Genomic DNA, 20879 nt, shown 5'->3' with positions numbered 1-20879 from the left:
TGAGGAGCAGCTGGGGAGGAGAATGGCTTTTCCCGCCAAAAGGAGAAGCAGGGGTAAGGGGGAAGAGGCAGTGGGGAAGGCACGTTCCTTTTTTTGTTTTTTTGTTTTTCTTTGGCGGCGCTCCGGACGGTGTGTTGGTTTTTTTTTTGCATGCTTGGGGCGGCGGGAGCCACCTTATGATCGCATTATATCCGAATTCGCATTATCGCGGGGCGCGTTATAGTAGGGTTTCCCTGTAACACCCCCCCAGAGGGATTCCAGTCTCCCTTCCATCTCACAAATACCACCGAGTTTGTGTCATGATATAGGCAACACTCTTGCAACCTGTTTAGCAGGTTGTATAGTTTTAAGAGGGCATAAGTGGTGGTGAAACAAGCTATGAAGATGTTTATATTGCCAGAGACTGTATAGCATTCTTTTGCATACTTCCAAGAACACAGGCTGTTTCATCATCAATAAACTCATAAGATGAAACCTCATAAGTGGGGGGAAAATAGATACTGACAGAATTTGTGAGGGTCTCTCACAATGTTGGTATTAGGCAGGTTGTTCTTTGGTGAAATTTACCCCACAGAGAATTAAAAAAACCAGTTTTAGCAATATAGCACTTTGCAGGGTTCACTATGATCTCACGTTGGTGGAAATGTGTGACTTCTTTCTGGTAGAAATCATTAATATACTTATTTTGTTTTTCTTCCTCCATGCATGATTTAGGATACCCTGAAGTCTCTTCTTTCTGATGGAGGTGTGTAGCAAGGCAGTGGGACATCCCACAGCCCCGCTGAGCGCTGAACCTCCCCTAATCACAACGTGGGTGGAGCCACCAGGTCCGGCGCCCGCCCCTCCGAGGTCACGGCCCGACCCGGATGTATAAAAGCTCACCTGCAGAGCTCAGTGAAGCCCAGGCCGGCGGAGAGAGCAGACGTCCGTGGCCGAGCTCCCGCTTGAGAAACAGCCGCAGGCCGTGACCGGCCTGCTGAGTCACCGGGCCGGTCGAGCCTACCTCTCGCCAGGTACCTCGAGGAGGACTGGCCAAGCCTGCCCCGTGCCAGGTACCCCGAGGAGGACTGGCCCAGCCTGCCCCGTGCCAGCTACCCCGAGGAGGAGCTGAGCCTGCCCCATGCCAGCTACCCCAAGGAGGAACCGAGCCTGCCCTGTGCCAGCTACCCCAAGGACGAGCCGAGCCTGCCCTTCGCCACCTACCCAGAGGAGCCAATGCTGGTGGAGAGAACCGACGACACCAAGACGGTCCAGGTACCATACGAGGGGGAGTGTGGAAGTAGCCCGGGGGCAGCCGACCCCAGTCTGGCTGCTGCACTGCCAGAGCCGATGTCAGTGTGTTGCGGCCAGGATCCCCACTGACAGCAGCGAGTTTCCGTCGCTGCTAGGGCCCCGGGCTGGGACGCAGTGGAGTGGGAGGGCCTGCGTCCCCCTTGCCACCCTCTCCTTGGGTGGCAGACTCCCCCTGTTTCCCCTGGCCTAGAGAGGCTGGGTACCTGATTGTCTATTTGTTTGCTGCCCCACCCTGACCTAGGGCCTGGGCTGCCCCAAACTGATCCAGCCCCTGCTACAAGGCCTGGGCCACTGATTGTCTATTTGTTTGCTGCCCCGCCCTGACCTAGGGCCTGGGCTGCCCCAAACTGACCCAGCCCCTGCTACAAGGCACGGGCCACTGCTTGACTATTTGTTTGCTGCCCCGCCCTGACCTAGGGCCTGGCTATCACAAATGGACCCAGCCCCTGCTTAAGGACCTGGGCCTTTGACAGACTGCTTGCTGCTCGCCCTGACTTAGGGCCTGGGCCGGTATAGACTTTGCCTCAGCCCTTGCTTAAGGGACTGGGTTTCGGACCGCTTGACTCAGCCCCTGCTTATGGGCCTGTCAAGGCTGTATCCCTACTTTGAACTTTAGGGTACAATGTGGGGGCCTGCATGAAGACTTCTAAGCTTAACTACCAGCTTAGCTCTGGTCCGCTGCCACCATCTCAAAGCTAATTCCTTTCCCTGGGAAGCCTTGAGAAACCTTTCACCAATTCCCTGGTGAATACAGATCCAAACCCCTTGGATCTTAAAACAAGGAGAAATTAACCATTCCCCTCCTTTCTCCCACCAACTCCTGGTGAATACAGATCCAACCCCCTTGGATCTAAAAACAAGGAAAAATCAATCAGGTTCTTAAACAGAAGGCTTTTAATTAAAGAAAAAGGTAAAAATCATCTCTGTAAAATCAGGATGGAAAATAACTTTACAGGATAATCAAACTTAAAGAGCTCAGAGGACTCCCCTCTAGTCTTAGGATCAAAGTACAGCAAACAAAGATAAACACTCTAGTAAAAGGTACATTTACAAGTTGAGAAAACAAAGTAAAACTAAGACGCCTTGCCTGGTTATTTACTTACAAGTTTGAAATAGGAGAGACTTGTTTAGAAAGATGTGGAGAACCTGGATTGATGTCTGGTCCCTCTCAGTCCCAAGAGCGAACAAAAACCCAAACAAAGAGCACAAACAAAAGCCCCCCCCTCCCCCCGGCCCAAGATTTGAAAGTATCTTGTTCCCTTATTGGTCCTTTGGGTCAGATGCCAGCCAGGTTACCTGAGCTTTTTAACCCTTTACAGGGAAAAGGATTTTGGAGTCTCTGGCCAGGAGGGATTTACACAGGACAGCTGTTACCCTTCCCTTTATAGTTATGACACGCCCCCCAAATCACAGATAGTGTTGGACAGCCGGTTCCACACTGGCTGTGATTTCTTCCTGGAGCTCTAGGAGAAAACAGAGTTAATAAGACACATGCACCTTTAGGCATACTAGTGATTATATAAAAACTAACAATATGTTCCACATTCCAAGAACAATTTTTAACCAGTTGATTCTGGGAAACTTTCCCGGGAGAGTGCATCAGCCACTTTGTTAGAAGCTCCCGAAATGTGTTGTATTTCAAAATCAAAATCTTGGAGAGCTAAACTCCACCGAAGAAGTTTTTTGTTGTATCCCTTGGCGGTATGAAGCCACTGTAGCGCAGCATGGTCTGTTTGTAGTTGGAAACGCCGTCCCCAAACATATGGGCGTAGCTTTTCCAGTGCATACACAATGGCGTAGCATTCCTTTTCGCTGATTGACCAGTGGCTTTCCCTCTCAGACAGTTTCTTGCTGAGAAACACGACAGGATGGAATTCTTGATCCGGTCCTTCCTGCATTAAAACTGCTCCCACACCTCGCTCAGACGCATCTGTGGTTACTAGGAACGGTTTGTCAAAGTCTGGGGCCCTTAGCACAGGGTCAGACATGAGTGTTGCCTTAAGCTGGTTAAAGGCCTTTTGACACTCATCAGTCCACTGAACTGCATTTGGCTGTTTCTTTCTGGTTAGGTCTGTCAGCGGGGCGGCGATTTGGCGGTAGTGTGGTACAAATCGACTATAATATCCAGCCAAGCCTAAGAAGGATTGGACCTGTTTCTTAGACTTTGGAACCGGCCACTTTTGGATAGCATCTACTTTGGCCTGTAGGGGATTTATAGTTCCTCAACCCACTAGGTGTCCCAGGTAAGTCACTCTGTTTTGACCTATTTGACACTTTTTAGCCTTAACAGTTAGTCCTGCCTGCTGGATGCGCTCGAAGACTTTTTCCAGGTGCTCCAGGTGTTCTGTCCATGAATCAGAAAAAATGGCCACATCATCAAGGTAGGCAACTGCAGATTCTCCCAATCCCGCTAGGAGACCATCTACAAGTCTTTGGAAGGTGGCGGGTGCATTTCGCAACCCGAAAGGGAGTACATTGAATTCATACACCCCTGCCTGGGTGACGAAGGCTGACCTTTCCTTAGCGGGTTCATCAAGTGGTACTTGCCAGTACCCCTTGGTTAAGTATAAAGTAGAGATGAATTGGGCATGTCCCAATTTCTCCAATAGCTCATCTGTGCGTGGCATTGGATAGTTGTCAGGACGAGTTACAGCATTTAGCTTACGGTAGTCCACGCAAAAGCGTATTTCCCCATCTGGTTTGGGAACTAGAACCACTGGAGATGCCCATGCACTATTGGAGGGGCGGATTATACCCATCTGTAGCATGTCCTGGATCTCCCTTTGTATAGCAGTTTTGGCATGAGGTGACTCCCAGTAGGGTGGGGTTCTAATTGGGTGAGCATTACCTGTGTCAATGGAGTGGTATGCCCGTTCGGTCCGTCCTGGAGTGGCTGAGAAAATTGGTGCAAAGCTTGTGCACAGCTCCTTGATCTGCTGTCGCTGCAGACGTCCAAGGGTCGTGGAGAGATTCACCTCTTCTACGCCACCATCCTTTTTTCCTTCGTAGTAGACACCTTCAGGCCACTCCGCGTCATCTGTTTCCTGGGCTGTAAACTGGCAAATGTTTAATTCTCTGGAATAAAAGGGCTTAAGAGAATTAACATGGTGTACCTTAGGCTTTATGTTGGAGGTGGGGGAGGCTATGAGATAGTTAACAGCTCCTAGGCGCTCCTGGACCGTGAATGGTCCTTCCCACAACGCTTCCATTTTATGGACCTGGAGCGCCTTTGAGACCATGACTTGGTCTCCTACTTTGAAGGACCGTTCTCTGGAATATTTATCATACCAGGCCTTTTGCTCTTCCTGAGCATCCTTGAGGTTTTCTTTAGCAAGGGCTAAAGAGTGTTGGAGGGTGCTTTGTAGGTTGCTTACAAAGTCTAGAATGTTAGTTCCTGGAGAAGGCGTAAACCCCTCCCATTGCTGCTTCACCAACTGTAATGGCCCCTTAACCTCGTGGCCATACAGAAGTTCAAATGGTGAAAACCCTAAACTGGGATGTGGTACAGCCCTGTAGGCAAAAGCAACTGCTGCAACACTAGGTCCCAATCATTGAAGTGTTCATTTAGGAATTTACATATCATGGCTCCCAAAGTTCCATTAAACCTCTCCACCAGGCCATTGGTTTGATGGTGGTAAGGGGTGGCAACCAAGTGATTCACCCCATGAGCTTCCCACAGGTTTTTCATGGTCCCTGCCAGGAAATTAGTTCCCGAATCGGTAAGGATGTCGGAGGGCCAACCTACCCTGGCAAAAATGTCTGTTAATGCCTAGCACACACTTTTAGCACTGGTGTTGCTTAAGGGTACTGCTTCCGGCCATCGGGTAGCAAAATCCATGAAAGTCAGTACGTACTGCTTTCCTCTGGGGGTCTTCTTTGGGAAAGGACCCAGAATATCCACAGCTACTCGCTGAAATGGGACCTCAATTATGGGTAGTGGCTGGAGAGGGGCTTTAACCTGGTCTTGGGGCTTTCCCACTCGTTGGCACACCTCACAAGACCGGACATAATTAGCAACATCCTTGCCCATTCCCTCCCAGTGGAAGGACTTCCCCAACTGGTCTTTGGTTCTGTTCACCCCAGAATGGCCACTGGGATGATCATGGGCTAAGCTCAAGAGCTTTTCCCGATACTTAGTGGGAACTACCAACTGTCTTTGAGGATGCCAGTCTTCCTGGTGCCCACCAGAGTCTCCTTGTATAAAAGTCCTTGTTCTACAACAAACCGGGATCGGTTCGAAGAGCTGAGAGGCAGTGGGGTGCTCCGTGCCGCCGCCCAAGCTTTCTGAAGGCTGTCATCTGCTTCCTGCTCAGCCTGGAACTGTTCCCTTGATGCTGGAGACATCAGTTCCTCCTTGGACTGTGGACTGGGGCTTGGTCCCTCTGGAAGCGATGCAGGTGCTGGGGCTGTTTCCATTGACTGTGAACCGCTGTCCGCTGGTGCACTATGTGGTATTTCAGGCTCTGCCTGAGCCTCTTGGGTAGGGTTATCTGCTGCTTCTGCCAGTTCAGGCTCGCTGGTGCTCTCTGGCGTTGAAGTTGTAGACGGGTTTGCAAGCGCTGGACTCAGTGCTGGCAATGGGTCTGTTGCTGGTCGTGTTGCCAGTTCCGGTTCTGGGACTGGCTTTGGCTGGGTCTCTGGGATTGGATCCACTACGGCTGTTGCAGTCGTTGGCAGGGGATCCGGTTCCACCACCTTTGGGTCTCTGATAACACAGACGGGGCCCTGGGGGACGGCTCAGGAACAGGGATGGGGGCGAAAGCTGGCTTAGCCTGGCTGCGGGTGACTATTCCCACCCTCTTGGCTAGCTTCACATTGTTGGCCAAGTCTTCCCCCAGCAGCATGGGGATGGGATAATTGTCATAGACTGCAAAAGTCCATATTCCTGTCCAGCCCTTGTACTGGACATGCAACTTGGCTGAAGGCAAGGTTACAGACTGTGACACGAAGGGTTGGATTGTCACTGGAGCCTCCGGGTTGATGAGTTTGGGGTCCACTAGGGATTGGTGGATAGTTGACACTTGTGCCCCAGTGTCCCTCCAAGCGATAACCTTCTTTCCGCCCACTCTCAAGGTTTCCGAAGGTATGAGAGAGGCATCTGAGTCTGGGGATCTTTGGTGTGATTGGGGTGTAATGAACTGTAATCGGTTGGGGTTCTTGGGGCAGTGAGCCTTTATATGTCCCAGTTCATTACATTTAAAACATCGCCCTGCTAAGGTATCACCGGGGCGATGTTGGTTGGTGGAGACTGGTGTGGTGGGGTGAGAAGACGCCTGGGGTTTCTCTTGGGATGTGGTTGGGGCCTTGGGTTGTCCCCGGTGGTAAGGTTTTGTTTCGGCTTGCCCCTTCTGATATTCGCTCCAACTGCTACTAGCTTTTTTCTTTTCTGTCACCTCCACCCATTTGGCTCCAATCTCCCCCGCCTCGGTTACAGTTTTGGGCTTCCCATCTAGGATGTACCTTTCTATTTCCTCAGGAACACCCTCTAAAAACTGCTCCATTTGCATTAGGAAGAGCAACTCTTCTGTAGATTTAACATTTGCTCCTGAAATCCAGGCATCCCAATTTTTCCCAATGTGGTAGGCATGTCAGGTAAATGACACATCGGGTTTCCACCTTAGGGCTCTGAACCATCGATGGGCGTGCTCGGGTGTTAGCCCCATTCTGAGTCTGGCCTTGTTTTTAAAAAGTTCATAACTGTTCATGTGTTCCTTAGGCATTTCAGCCGCCACCTCTGCTAAGGGTCCACTGAGCTGCGGCCTCAGCTCTACCATGTACTGGTCTGCAGTGATACTGTATCCAAGGCAGGCCCTTTCAAAATTTTCTAAGAAGGCCTCAGTATCATCGCCTGCCTTGTAGGTGGGGAATTTTCTGGGATGGGAAGTGGTACCTGGAGAGGAGTTGCTAGGATGGGCTGGTGCATCCTGCCTAGTCCTTGCTACTTCCAGTTCATGCTTCCTTTCTTTTTCTCTCGCCTCCTCTTTGGCTTTTTGCAGCTCCATAGTTCTCTTGTGGGCCTCCTCTTTGGCTTTCTCTTCTCTTTCATGGGCCTCCTCTTTTGCTTTCTCTTCTCTTGCTCTCTGCTCTGTCTCAATTTTTTTTAATTGAAGCAGTCTCTGATGTTTTCTTTCATTTTCTTCTGCTTCTAGTTTGGCCAGTTCTATTTTGTTAGCTACTTCTTTGGTAGTCATTTTCCTGTTTTCTTGTGCTGGGTCACCCCCTCTGCAGTTGACTGAAACTGGAATGCACTTAGCTCAGGCTGCTGCTGAGTTAACAGAGACTTTCTAACTAGCTACTCCCGAGGATGTAAAAAGAAAAAAACCAATTCAGCTTGTAAATTCCTTTTACCAGTCGTTTGCTCATTAATTGAACCCTTCTCTTAACAAAGGCTCTTGTTAAAAAAAACTTAACACCTCTGCCTTCAGGCAAGGAGAGATAAGATAATGCATCTACCTTCAGCTCTGCTTTCGAAGTAGCTAGAAGGGAAAAAAAAATCTTACTGGCTTTTGGGTTTAAAATGAATCCCACCGCTATGCCACCATGTCAAGGCTGTATCCCCACTTTGAACTTTAGGGTACAATGTGGGGGCCTGCATGAAGACTTCTAAGCTTAACTACCAGCTTAGCTCTGGTCCGCTGCCACCATCTCAAAGCTAATTCCCTTCCTTGGGAAGCCTTGAGAAACCTTTCACCAATTCCCAGGTGAATACAGATCCAAACCCCTTGGATCTTAAAAACAAGGAGAAATTAACCATTCCCCTCCTTCCTCCCACCAACTCCTGGTGAATACAGATCCAACCCCCTTGAATCTAAAAACAAGGAAAAATCAATCAGGTTCTTAAAAAGAAGACTTTTAATTAAAGAAAAAGGTAAAAATCATCTCTGTAAAATCAGTATGGAAAATAACTTTACAGGGTAATCAAACTTAAAGAGCTCAGAGGACTCCCCTCTAGTCTTAGGTTCAAAGTACAGCAAACAAAGATAAACACTCTAATAAAAGGTACCTTTACAAGTTGAGAAAACAAAGTAAAACTAAGACGCCTTGCCTGGTTATTTACTTACAAGTTTGAAATAGGAGAGACTTGTTTAGAAAGATGTGGAGAACCTGGATTGATGTCTGGTCCCTCTCAGTCCCAAGAGCGAACGAAAACCCAAACAAAGAGCACAAACAAAAGCCTTCCCCCCCCCCCCCCCAAGATTTGAAAGTATCTTGTTCCCTTATTGGTCCTTCGGGTCAGATGCCAGCCAGGTTACCTGAGCTTTTTAACCCTTTACAGGGAAAAGGATTTTGGAGTCTCTGGCCAGGAGGGATTTTATAGTACTGTACACAGGACAGCTGTTACCCTTCCCTTAATGGTTATGACAGGGCCTGAGCCCCTAACCGTGTGCCTGTTGTCCCAGACTGCCGCCGGACCAGAGCAAGGCGGTGGGATACCCCACAGCCCCGCTGAGGGCCGAACCTCGGCCCAAACCTACTACAAGGTGTAATTTTATGTTCTCAGAAAAGAGTTTGTCAATTTTTTTTTCAATATTCCAAATTTAATAGATTTTCGCCACCACATACCTCTTTGATATCCCCCTTCAATTCCACAGTGCAGCAAATCCCCATGATGGCCCTGTCCCCTAAGTGTGGGTGCATGTCTCCTACTGCTCAATTTCTGTACAGGTACGGCATACCAGGAATGTAAGTTTGCCACCCATTCTGATAAGTAACAATGGGGAAAAGGATGTCTTATAAGGGGTGCACTTTAACTTTTGCAATTCCAAAATTATTTGTGAGGGAGCCAAATTTGTCATGAACAATTTTGGAGTGTTCAGTATTCTTTGGTTGTTTTTACAAAAGGGTACAAACTGATAAAATCATAATTGTGGATTTCTTCCCCGGGTTTAGGTTTGTAATACAGGCAAATAGCATTAGTCCTCCCCCCAATAAGAACATTCTTAGGCATTAGAAGTTGAGTCATTTGGGCTTTGTTTAAGAAATCTGAAAGCTCCCAATCTGTTTCTATCATCACATTCCACTCATGCACCCTGAGATTTTGACTACATACCCCTTAGATAATCAGTCATGAGCTGTTTCTTGTAATAAAAAAACCTGAAAGTTGTCCCTATTGTAATGTTCTACATTTTTTCACAATAACAAGTGACACAGCCACGGGAAAAACACCCATTACATTCGTAGGCCATACATTCCCTGTCAGTGACAGTGTAACCATCCAGAAACTAGGGGTCTATACCCATCCTGTAATGCATGCAATATCTGAATATTTTCTTTTCGTGCAGTATACAACAGCCACTGAATAGCTGGAGTCAAATATCTCTTTTTTTGTCTGTAATAGTAGTCTGGAGGGAGAAGTGCTATGGTGTTGGACTGTAAAAAATATAAACCTATATGTAACTGTGCAGACAGATGCCAGTGTTATGTACTGGAAATCATCTATAAACAATTTTACCTTTACACCTCTGAATTTACCAGACCTTTCCCTGCAATATCTCCCACAGGCGCCAACTTTCAAACTGCCATGGGGTGCTCAACCCCCGACTCTGCCCCAGGCCCTGCCCCCAATCCACCACTTCCCACAAGGCCCCACCCCACCCCGCCTCTTCCTGCCCCTGCTCCACCCCCACCCCACCTCTTCCCGCCCAGTTCCGCCCCCTCCCCTGAGCGTGCCACGTCCCCACTCCTCCCCATCCCTCCCAGCCTCCTTGAATGCCACGAAACAGCTGTTTGCAGCAGGTGGGAGGCACGTGGAGGGAGGGGGAATCGCTGATCCGCAGGGCCGCCAATGGGTGGGAGGTGCAGGGAGGAGCGGGAGGCGCTGATTGAGGAGCTGCCGGTGGTTGCTCAGCACTCACCATTTTTTCCCCATAGGTGCTGCAGCCCCGGAGCACTCACAGAGTCGGCGCCTATGATATCTCCCATTTGTCATTTTCATGATTTCTTCTTTGTATAGGCTGCAGGCCCATGTCAAAATTTTAACATCCTGCTGACAATAATATACAAGTGCTTTCTGCAAGTCAAATGTCTTATATTGGTTGTCCCAGAACTAATCTAGACATTCTGCTATTTACCCAACATGCTGTCAATGCCACGGTGCCCCACCCGTGACATAGATCCCACATAATTTTGGTTTTTTTAAAGTATTAAAAAAAGATATGGGAAATACCTTCACAACCATCCAACTCCCATCTCCCAGGTGATAAGCTTCATAGGCGAAAAGTTTAGAGTCTATGAGTATGTCTACACTACGAAATTAGGTCAATTTTATAGAAGTCGATTTTTAGAAATCAGTTTTATACAGTTGATTGCGTATGTCCACACTAAGCGCATTAAGTCGGCGGAATGCATCCTCACTACCGTGGCTAGCATTGACTTACGGAGTGGTATACTATGGGTAACTATCCCACAGTTCCTGCAGTCTCCGCAGCCCACTGGAATTCTGGGTTAAGCTCCCAACGCCTGATGGGGCAAAAACATTGTTGCGGGTGGTTTTGGGTACATGTCGTCAGTCGCCCCTCCCTCCGTGAAAGCAACGGCAGGCAATCGTTTTGCGCCTTTTTTCCTGGGTTACCCGTTCAGACGCTATACCATGGCAAGCATGGAGCCCACTCAGTTCACCGTCACCGCTGCTGTTGTGAGCATTGTAAACACCTCGCACATTATCCTGGAGTATATGCAGATCTGGGCTAAGAGACGCCAGCACGAGGAGGATTTTGATGCGGACATGGACACAGACGTTCCTGAAAGCACTGGCTGTGGCAATTGGGACATCATGGCGGCAGTGGGGCTGGTTGATACACTGGTATGCCGATTCTGGGCCAGGCAAACAAGCACAGACTGGTGGGACCGCATAGTGTTGCAGGTATGGAATGATTCACAGTGGCTGCGAAACTTTCATGTGCATAAGTCCACTTTCCTAGAACTCTGTGAGTTGCTTTCCCCCACCCTGAAGTGCAGGAATACCAAGATGAGAGCTGTCCTGACAGTTGAGAAGCGAGTGGCGGTAGCCCTGTGGAAGCTTGCAACGCCTGACTGCTACCGGTCAGTCGGGAATCAATTTGGAGTGGGCAAGTCTACTGTGGGGGTTGCTGTGATCCAAGTAGCCAATGCAATCATTGATGTTCTGCTATCAAGGGTAGTGACTCTGGGAAATGTGCAGGTCATACTGGATGGCTTTGCTGCAATGGGTTTCCCTAACTGTGGTGGGGCGATAGACGGAACGCATATCCCTGTCTTGGCACCGGACCATCTTGCCAACCAGTACATAAACCGCAAGGGGTACTTCTCAATGGTGCTGCAAGCACTGGTGGATCACAAGGAATGTTTCACCGACATCAACGTGGGATGGCCAGGAAAGGTGCATGACGCTGGCATATTTAGGAACTCCGGGCTGTTTGAGCAGCTGAAAGAAGGGGCTTACTTTCCAGACCAGAAAATTACTGTTGGGGATGTTGACATGTCAATAGTTATCCTTGGGGACCCAGCCTACCGCTTGCTCCCATGGCTCATGAAGCCTTATACAGGCAGCCTGGACAGTAGTAAGGAGCAGTTCAACTATAGGCTGAGCAAGTGCAGAATGGTGGTAGAATGTGCCTTTGGATGTTTAAAAGCTTTCTGGCGCTGTTTGCTGAGTAGGTCAGACCTCAGCGCAAACAACATTCTCATTGTTATTGCTGCTTGCTGTGTGCTCCATAATATCTGTGAGAGTAAGGGGGAGACATTTATGGCGGGGTGGGAGGTTGAGACAAATTGCCTGGTGTCCGATTTTGAACAGCCAGACACCAGGGTGATTGGAAGAGCACAGCAAGGCGCGCTGTGCATCAGAGAGGCTTTGAAAACCAGTTTCATGACTGGCCAGGCTTCGGTGTGACAGTTGTGTGTGTTTCTCCTTGATGCAAACCTGCCCCCTTTGTTGATTTTAATTCCCTGTAAGCCAACCACTCTCTCCCCTTCGAAATAAAGTAACTATTGTTTTGAAACCATGAATTCTTTCTTTATTAATTAAAAAAAAAAAAGAGAGAGAATTGACAAGGTAGCCTGGATGGGGTGGGGGAGCAGGGAAGGACAAGGCCACATTGTTTATTGTAGCCACACTAAAAATCAAACTGTTTGAATGACAGCCTTCTGTTGCTTGGTCCATCCTCTGGAGTGGAGTGGCTGGGTGTCCGGAGCCTCCCGCACCGCGTTCTTCGGCGTCTGGGTGAGGAGGATATGGAACTTGGGGAGGATGGCATGCAGTTATACAGTGGATGCAGCCGGGGGCTGTGCTCTTCTTGGCTTTCCTGCAGCTCCAACAGATGCTTCATCATGTCCGTTTGCTTCCCCATTAGCCTCAGCATCGCATCCTGCCTCCGTTCTTCGTGCTCACTTAATTCTTTCCTGGCCTCTGCCACTGAATGTCTCCATGCACTAAGCTGTGCCATATCAGTGTGGGAGGACTGCATGAGCTCAGAAAACATGTCATCGTGAGTGCGGTTTTTTTTGCCTTCTAATCTGCGATCTCCTCAGGGACGGAGATGATGGGGGAGCATAGAAACATTTGTACCTGGGGGGAGATAAAAAGGGTGAATAAAATTTAAGAGGATACATTTCTGAGAACAAAAGGGAGACTCTTTCACAGTGAATCAAGCAATTCACAGCAGACAGCACATGTGCTTTAGGTACAAGGTCACATTTTGCCTTTTATATTGAGCGCTTGCCAGTATGGTGACACATCACACACGGCTGGGCAACAGAATTCAGTTTCCAGGCAGCTATGGTAAGCCAAAGGGTACACGGGTTTGGCTTCTAACGCCTTGATAATATGTGAGAATGTTTTCAAACTTCAGCGCCCTCCTTTCCCAGAGCAAGCAATGGCTTGGGCTTCACATTTAAAAGGAGGGGCTGTGGTTTTCGGGTGGATGTTCGGCACACACTTCCCCCACCCCACCGTGTGGCTATCCTCTAGGATGATCCCTTCTCCCTTCCCCCCCGCTGCATGGCTATTCTCCGGGATGATCCCTTCACCCCTCCCCACCACCGCGTGACTATTCTTTGGGATGATCCCTTTTAGCCAAGCGCAAACAGCCCAGCATGAATGGGGTCCTTTTACTGTTCCCTTACAAAAATTCCCCTATTTCAACCAGGTGACCATGAATTATATCACTCTACTGAGGCTAACACAGAAAGATATAGACCGAATGTTGCTTGAATGTGACCAAAACCCAGGACCATTCACTGCCATGCTTTGTGCTGCAATGATTCCAGAATACTTGCTACTGGCTTGGTGTGGTAAAGTGTCCCACCGTGGAGGATGAAATAAGGCAGCCCTTCCCAGAAACCTTCTGCAGAGGCTTTCAGAGTACCTCCAGGAGAGCTTTATGGAGATGTCCCTGGAGGATTCCTGCTCCATCCCCAGACATGTGAACAGACCTTTCCAGTAGTTGTACTGGCCGCGAATGCATCCCAGTTCTTCAGGGCAAATCAAACATGAAACACTATTGTTTTTAAACCCTGTACTGTAGTTACAAATGTGCACTCACCAGAGGTGCCTTCTCTGGCTTCAGGGTTGGGGATCCCACCTTGGGAGGGTATTGGCTACAGGGTGAAGAAAAGTTCCTGGCTGCCAGGGAGAATGGATTCATCGCTTGCCTGCTGCGCATTCTCCTCCTCCTCCTCTTCCTCATCCGCAAAATCCTCCTCCATGTTGCGTAAGATTCCCCCCTTGCAGGTGTCCACGGACAGTGGTTGGATAGTGGTAGGGTCCCCACCTAGAATGCCATGCAGCTGGTCATAGAAGTGGCATGTATGGGGCTCTGATCCAGAGTGACCATTTGCCTCCTTTGTCTTTTGGTAGGCTTGCCTGAGCTCCTTAACTTTCACATGGCACTGCTGTGTTCTTCTGTTGTAGCCTCTGTCCACATGTCCTGCGAGATTTTGGCAAATATATTTACATTTCTTCTTTTTGATGGGAGTTCGGCCTGCACAGATGCTTCTCCCCATACAGCAAGCAGATCCAGTGTCTCCCGTTCGCTCCATGCTGGAGCTCGTTTGTGATTCTGGGGGGACTGCATGGTCACCAGTGCTGCCACCACGCTGACCAAACAGGAAATGAAATTCAGAAGTTCCCGGGGCTTTTCCTGTGTACCTGGCTAGTGCATTGGAGGTCAAAGTGCTGCCCAGAGCAGTCACAATGGAGCACTCTGGGATAGCTCCCAGAGGCCAATAATGTCGATTTGAGTCCGCACTACCCTAAATTCGACCCAGCAAGGTCGATTTTAGCGCTATTCCCCTTGCCAGGGAGGAGTACAGAAGTCAATTTTAAGAGCCCTTTTGGTCGAGGGAACGGGGTTGGTTGTGTGGACACAGTAATTTTAAAATCGACCTAACGCGGCTAAATTCGACCTAACCCTGTAGTGTAGACCAGGCCTATACAATGAATGCCTAAGGACTTTAACTTTCACGAATACTATTTTACCATCATGAGTGATCAGTTCTGCACACATCTTTTCTGTCGGTAATTGTCTAACAACGAAGTGTGCATGTGACAGAATACACTCCTTTATTCACTCCCTACACACTATTGTAATCATCTTTGTACAAAGAATCCTTTTGAGATATTTGAAAATTCATAATTTGCTGATCAGTATTGTCTAAAATCTGTGTGGCAACATTGTATATGAAGTTATAAGATTCCCCTGTATGATGTTATTAACAAATGTTCCAAATCCCACAGCCCAGGCAAAAGGCAAGTCTGTCTTAAACAATGGAAGGAATGTGTGCTTTCCTTAATTTGCATTTAAGCAGTAAACAGAGTCATCAAGCAGGGAGAGAAAACAAAAGAAGCTCAAATAGGTGAAGAAAAATCAGCAGGGAACATCCTTTCCCATGGACGTTTTGTCTCCTGATACCCAGCTGGAAATGTTTTTCAAGAGGGGACTGAAACTATAAACAGGAGGGACCAATATCCCAAGGCACCCCTCCCTCTCCTCCCGCCCACCTCATTCTCCACACCTGAGAAGACAAAAGGAAACAGCCATTGGACTCTACGGAAGCGGTCCTAACCTGAGAGTTTGGTCAGTAATCTGTTGGAGCATGTGGTGAGAGAGTTTTCTTTGCAACTAATATAATTTGTTAAATAGATAAAAGTAAGCATTTTATCTTTACTTTTCTTGTAACCATTTCTGCCTTTTATATCTCATTACTTATATTCACTTTAAAATTTATCTCTTTGTAGTTAATAAATTTGTTTTACTGTTTTATCTAGTCCAGTGTATTTAAACTGAAGTGTCTGGGTAACTTTAAGGAAGTAAGATGGCATATCATTCCCTTAAATTTAAATGAATAACAGTCTTAATATATTTATATTGTCCAGGAGAGTGCTGGGCAGTACAGGACATATATTTCTGGATGTACATTTCTTGAAGATCCAGGGCTGGGGGTGTGTTGGGGTCACCCTGCAGTATAATCAAATCTGGTTAGAGCAAGGGTGTAGCTGACAGGCTGCAGTTACACATAGACACTCAGGGTGTGGCTTGCATACTGGACGGCTATTTGTGAACAGCCCAGGTGGGAGCTACTACAGCAAGACATTGTAAGGCACCCAAGGTTGCAGGGCAGGGGTGACATAGCCCTCCGCTAGTCTGGAATGTGCCCCAGTATGTCACAATGCATCATAGCCTTTTGAGTGCTATGAATGGGTAGTCTTGGAAATTTTTTTCCAATAAAGGTCTTAAAAAAGATAGATGTTTTTCTCTCTTAAATTCCCAGAATTTGTCTGGCTTTAGGCACATGCAACCCTGTCTCCTGCATGCATTCAAAATAATAAAATATATACTTTTCTTATAATTCAACCTTTCTAATGTTGTCCATAAAACACAGCTGACTGTCTACATCACCAGAGATCAGGGCCTAATACTGCTTAAAACTCCTCCATTTGCATTTGTGCCCGGTGTTCATATGAGATGACACTTGGCACCTAAAGTTTAGGACAGGCATTCAACCTATTTTTCTGATGCCAAGTCTACGTGTCTGTCTAAACACTGCAATACAGTGTTTACCTGCAATACAGCTAGGGCATCTCAGCTGCACATCTGTATTGTCTGCACATGTTGTGATCAAGCAGAGTCAGCGCTCAAACTTGCACGTGTGTCTGTGACTATACAACCTGTAGCAAAACCCAATAATTTCTCAAATCAAAAAGCTTTTTTACATCCAGAACCCCAAACTAATGCTCATCATGTAGCAGGCTGAAAAAAATTTCAGGATGCAAACCCGCCATCTCACTTCCTGCGTATAAAGCACCACCTGTATGTTGACCTGTAAATGCTGTTCAAACACTGCTACATGGCTAAGCATGACCTTTCTTTTTATTTGATCACCCCAGTTTCTCATGCAGCTTTCTCATTCTCCAGCTGAGGGTTTCCCATCAGATTCAACAGCCAAGACACAGATTATTACTGGTGTTAGGTCTACTAAATACTGTCTCTTTTTATTGATGATTAGACTATTGGGGGTAGAATTTAAAACTCTATGGCCAGCTCCACCCTTGTTTTTTACAGTTGTCACAACAAGGTGTAATATCCCATCAAAATGTCTCTCTATTATACTGTACCAGTTTAAAGGCCTGATTTAAGAAACCTTCAGCAGACAAGTCATCCCTGGTTCTTCTTCAAGTAGTGTCCATATGGGTGCTCCACTGTACAGTAACTCCTCACTTAAAATTGTTTAACAATAGTTAACATTGTTTCATTGTTACGTTGCTGATCAATTAGAGAACATGTTTGTTTAAAGTTGTGCAATGCTCCCTTATAACGTCATTTGGCAGCCGCCTGCTTTGTCCACTGCTTTCAGGAAGAGCAGCCCGTTGGAGCTAGCTGGTAGGGGCTTGGAACCATGGTGGACCGGCAGCCCCCCATCAGCTCCCCTAAGTTCCCTGTGCAGCAGCCACCCAGCAGGCTATCAATTGTTGGGCAGTTCAGCTGTCCCTCCCCCCACTGCTGTGTGCTGCTCCTGCCCTCTGCCTTGGAGTTGCTCTCGGGAGCCTCCTGCTTGCTGTGCAGAACAGGGGAGAAGAGGGGTGCTAATGTCTGGTGTCCCCCTTTCCCCCACTCCTGTACCCCATCTCCAAAGAGCGGGGGAGGAGGGGACATGACAGGGCTCAGGATGGAGGGAGCTTGCTGGCAGCAGCTGCTGTCTCAGCTTGCTGATCTACTTAAAAAGGCAGTGTACTTAGAGTGGAATCAACGTACTTAAAGGGGAAATGCACATTTCTCTCACACACCTAGTGTATGTCTCTGTCTCTCCCTCTCTTTCTCTCTCTCACGCACATGCACACGGTGTGTATCTCTGTCTCTCTCTGCCATGCTGTGTCTCCTTCCGCATTCATGCTGCCTTGTAGAGTGTGAGGCTACATTAACACCAATATGTTAACCCTTGAGCAATGTGTCAGCCAAGTGCTAGTTCATCATTTAGCAGTAAGGCATTCCCTGGGAAATATCCCACCCTCTTCCACCCCCTGACTCCACCACCTCAACCAAGCTCCACAATCATTATTGCAGCGAGGAGTTACTATAGTTGTATGTGCACCCCTGTGCCTCTAATCAGAGATTTTTGGTAGCAGTGTTCGTTGAGCCCACATGTGTACTCTCCCTCCCTCGTGAAACTGCTGAGCTCCAGTTCATTTGCAAATTTGACACCATCAGATCAGGATTAAACAAAGACTGTGAATGGCTATCCAACTACAGAAGCAGTTTCTCCTCCCTTGGTGTTCACACCTCATCTGCCTCGAGGCTGCTACTGCATGGGCGAACCCTCCCTCAGTTCCTCCTCAACAGGCCTTTGACCTCCAAGGGAGCAAGCAGCCCTCCCTTCCCTAGCTGCACCATTACCATAAGTAGTAGTTAGAATCATAGACGTTAAGGTCAGAAGGGACCATTATGATCATCTAGTCTGACCTCCTGCACAACGCTGGCCACAGAATCTCACCCACCCATTCCTGTAACAAACGCCAACCTATGTCTGAGTTATTGAAGTCTTCAAATCGTGGTTTAAAGACCTCAAGGTGCAGAGAATCCTCCAGCAAGTGACCCATGCCCCACGCTGCAGAGGAAGGCGAAAATCTGCCAGGGCCTCTGCCAATCTGCCCTGGAGAAAAGTTCCTTCCCGACCCCAAATATGGCAATCAGCTAAACCCTGAGCATGTGGGCAAGACTCACCAGCCAGCACCCATAAGCTCTGGTACCCTGGAGACCTGTGGCCCCAGTACCTAGGGAAAGACAATTACCATACCATTTCTAAAAGAGACCTGATGGGTGGGGAAGAACCGCAATCCCCATTACTTGGTACCTACACATCCTGGCACCCAAAATCACTCTTGGCACCGGGTCATGTACCACCAATACCCCAGTCAGCGCCACTGTTACTCAGTGCCGAGTCTGACAGTGGCCAGGAGGAGGTCATTTTCGTGGCCCCTCATTGTGGCCCACCGTCCATTGAGCGAACCCATGATCGTGGTATGGGCCCCCTGGGGTAACTCCACTGCCCATGCCCTCCCACCCCCTATGGCCGTATTGTGATCCTTGGGCGACGTACACATCCCACATGTTGCGGCCATCCAGTGTTTCTCAGAGAGAGTCCACCAGATGGTCTCCTACAGCCTAGCTGTCCAGAGCCCCCAAGCCAGGGGAGGAGGAAGCTTTTTCAGAACAGAAAGAAGGGCTCAAAGGGGAAGCTACCCCTTCAGCAAACTTCTTCTCATCTCCACGAGATGAGTCTGTAATGCCTCCCCCCATCACTAGGTGATGATTTTAAGAACTTTCTGGATCTTATCAAGAGGGTGGTAGATAAGCTGCAGATTCCCCTACAGCAGGTGGCAGATACACATCACAAGTGGATGGATATTCTGCACACCTCCTCCTCATTCAGAATTGCCTTCTCAATTAATGAGGTGATTCTAGATCCTACCAAAGTCATCTGGCAGACACCAGCCTCCATTGCACCAACCAGCAAGAGAGCCAAAAAAATACTACATCCCTCCCCAAAAGGCAGACTTCTTGTTTCAACATCCACAACCCAACTTCATCGTAGTGGATGTGGTTAATGCACGAAGCAAGCAACGTCATGCCAAGTCGACCCCATATGATCAGGCTTGGCAGGACGGCGTATTTGTCGGCAACATTACAGTTCAGAGCTGTGAATTACCAAACTGTAATGGCCAAATATGATTTTACTAATTATGGGAAACTCAATGCATTTCTGGAACATTTACTGGAGACACAAAAGCAGCAGTTTCAGGCCATTCTCAGAGAGGGTCAGTTAATAGCCAGACTTGTGCTAGAGGCAGCACTGGATGTAGCTGATAGAGCGGCCTGCCTGGTCTCCATGACAGTAGTAATGAGTAGTAGCAGGTTTCTTGGCTACACCTTTCTGCAGAAGACTTCCAGTTTGAAGGGCCAAAACTCTTCACGGAGAAGACCGGTTCTTCTCTCCACACTCTGAAGGATTCACAGGCCACATTGTGCTCCCTAAGGCTATGTCTACACTACCAGGGGATTGACACTGCTGCGATCGATGCACAGGTGTGCATGTGTTGATTTAGCGGGTCTAGTGAATACCCACTAAATCAACGGCAGAGCACTCTCTGTTCGACTCTGGTACTCCATCGGGAACGAGAGGTGTAAGGTAAGTCAACGGGAGAGCTTCTCCCATCGACCCAGTACAGTGTAGACCTAAGCTACATCGACTCCAACTGTATTATTCAGGTAGCTGGAGTAGCATAACTGAGGTCGACTTACCATGGTAGTGTAGATATAGCCTAGGAATCTACACTGCGGGACAGAAGAGAAGATATACCTCTCAGCAACACCACAGGTCACAACCTCCTCAATACCCACTATTTCAGTGCTTTTATGAGCAGCAGCGTGAGAGGACCAGGGCTCAAAAGTGGAAGCAATCCGCACCTGAATCCGTGACCTCTCAGACCGCCTCTTCTAAGCACTTTTGACGAGTTGGTCGAGGGCCTGAACAATTATTCCTTGCAACATCAGCTGCCATCTACACACCTGTCATGCCCCTTTAACAGGCACCTGGCCCTTTTTCACAGCAGTTGAGAGAATATCACCTCTGACAGATGGATCCTGGAGATTATTTCAAATGGTTACGCCATTCATGTCCCTCCCCGATTCCAACCCTCCTTCCCTGTCCCCCTTCAGGGAAGAGTGAGGGGGAATTTGATAGCAGCCTTCAACTACATGACGGGGGGTGGGGTTCCAAAGAGGATGAAGCTAGGCTGTTCTCAGTGGTGGCAACTGACAGAACAAGGAGCAATGGTCTTAAATTGAGGTGGGGGAGGTCTAGGTTGGATATTAGGGAAAACTAATTCACTAAGAGGGTGGTGAAGCACTGGAATGCTTTACCTAGGGAGGTGGTGGAATCTCCATCCTTAGAGGTTTTTAAGGCCTGGCTTGACAAAGCCCTGGCTGAGATGATTTAGTTGGGGTTGGTCCTGCTTTGAGCTGGGGGTTGAACTAGATGACCTTCTGAGGTCTCTTCCAACCCTAATCTTCTATGATTCTGTGACCCTTCTCATGAGAAACTAATTCATCAGG

At 48.2% G+C, this 20879-nt stretch overlaps 2 protein-coding genes across 2 annotated transcripts in view; both read left to right on the top strand.

Moving 5' to 3' along the window:
- Positions 1-4393, top strand: part of MED10 (mediator complex subunit 10) — a 32529-nt gene extending 28136 nt beyond the window's left edge. Inside the window, exon 5 of the mRNA XM_065584182.1 lies at positions 715-4393. The gene's annotated coding sequence lies outside the window, so the exon portion shown is untranslated. The remainder of the gene's footprint in view (positions 1-714) is intronic.
- LOC135981485 (uncharacterized) lies at positions 715-12272 on the top strand. The gene is made up of 3 exons (XM_065584181.1): positions 715-1254; positions 3363-3536; positions 10165-12272. The coding sequence occupies exon 3, from the start codon at positions 10793-10795 to the stop codon at positions 12161-12163; it is 1371 nt and encodes a 456-aa protein (XP_065440253.1). The 5' UTR covers positions 715-1254; positions 3363-3536; positions 10165-10792; the 3' UTR covers positions 12164-12272.
- The last annotated feature ends 8607 nt before the right edge of the window (positions 12273-20879 follow it).

Source organism: Chrysemys picta, chromosome 2, assembly GCF_011386835.1.
Source record: "Chrysemys picta bellii isolate R12L10 chromosome 2, ASM1138683v2, whole genome shotgun sequence".
Lineage (NCBI taxonomy): Eukaryota > Metazoa > Chordata > Testudines > Emydidae > Chrysemys > Chrysemys picta.
Note: the sequence above shows the minus strand (reverse complement) of the source record. Positions and strands in the feature narration are given on the sequence as shown.

Bases quoted from the DNA above. Each gene is read 5' to 3' on its own strand.
- LOC135981485 (XM_065584181.1), top strand. From the start codon at position 10,793: ATGTCGTCAGTCGCCCCTCCCTCCGTGAAAGCAACGGCAGGCAATCGT.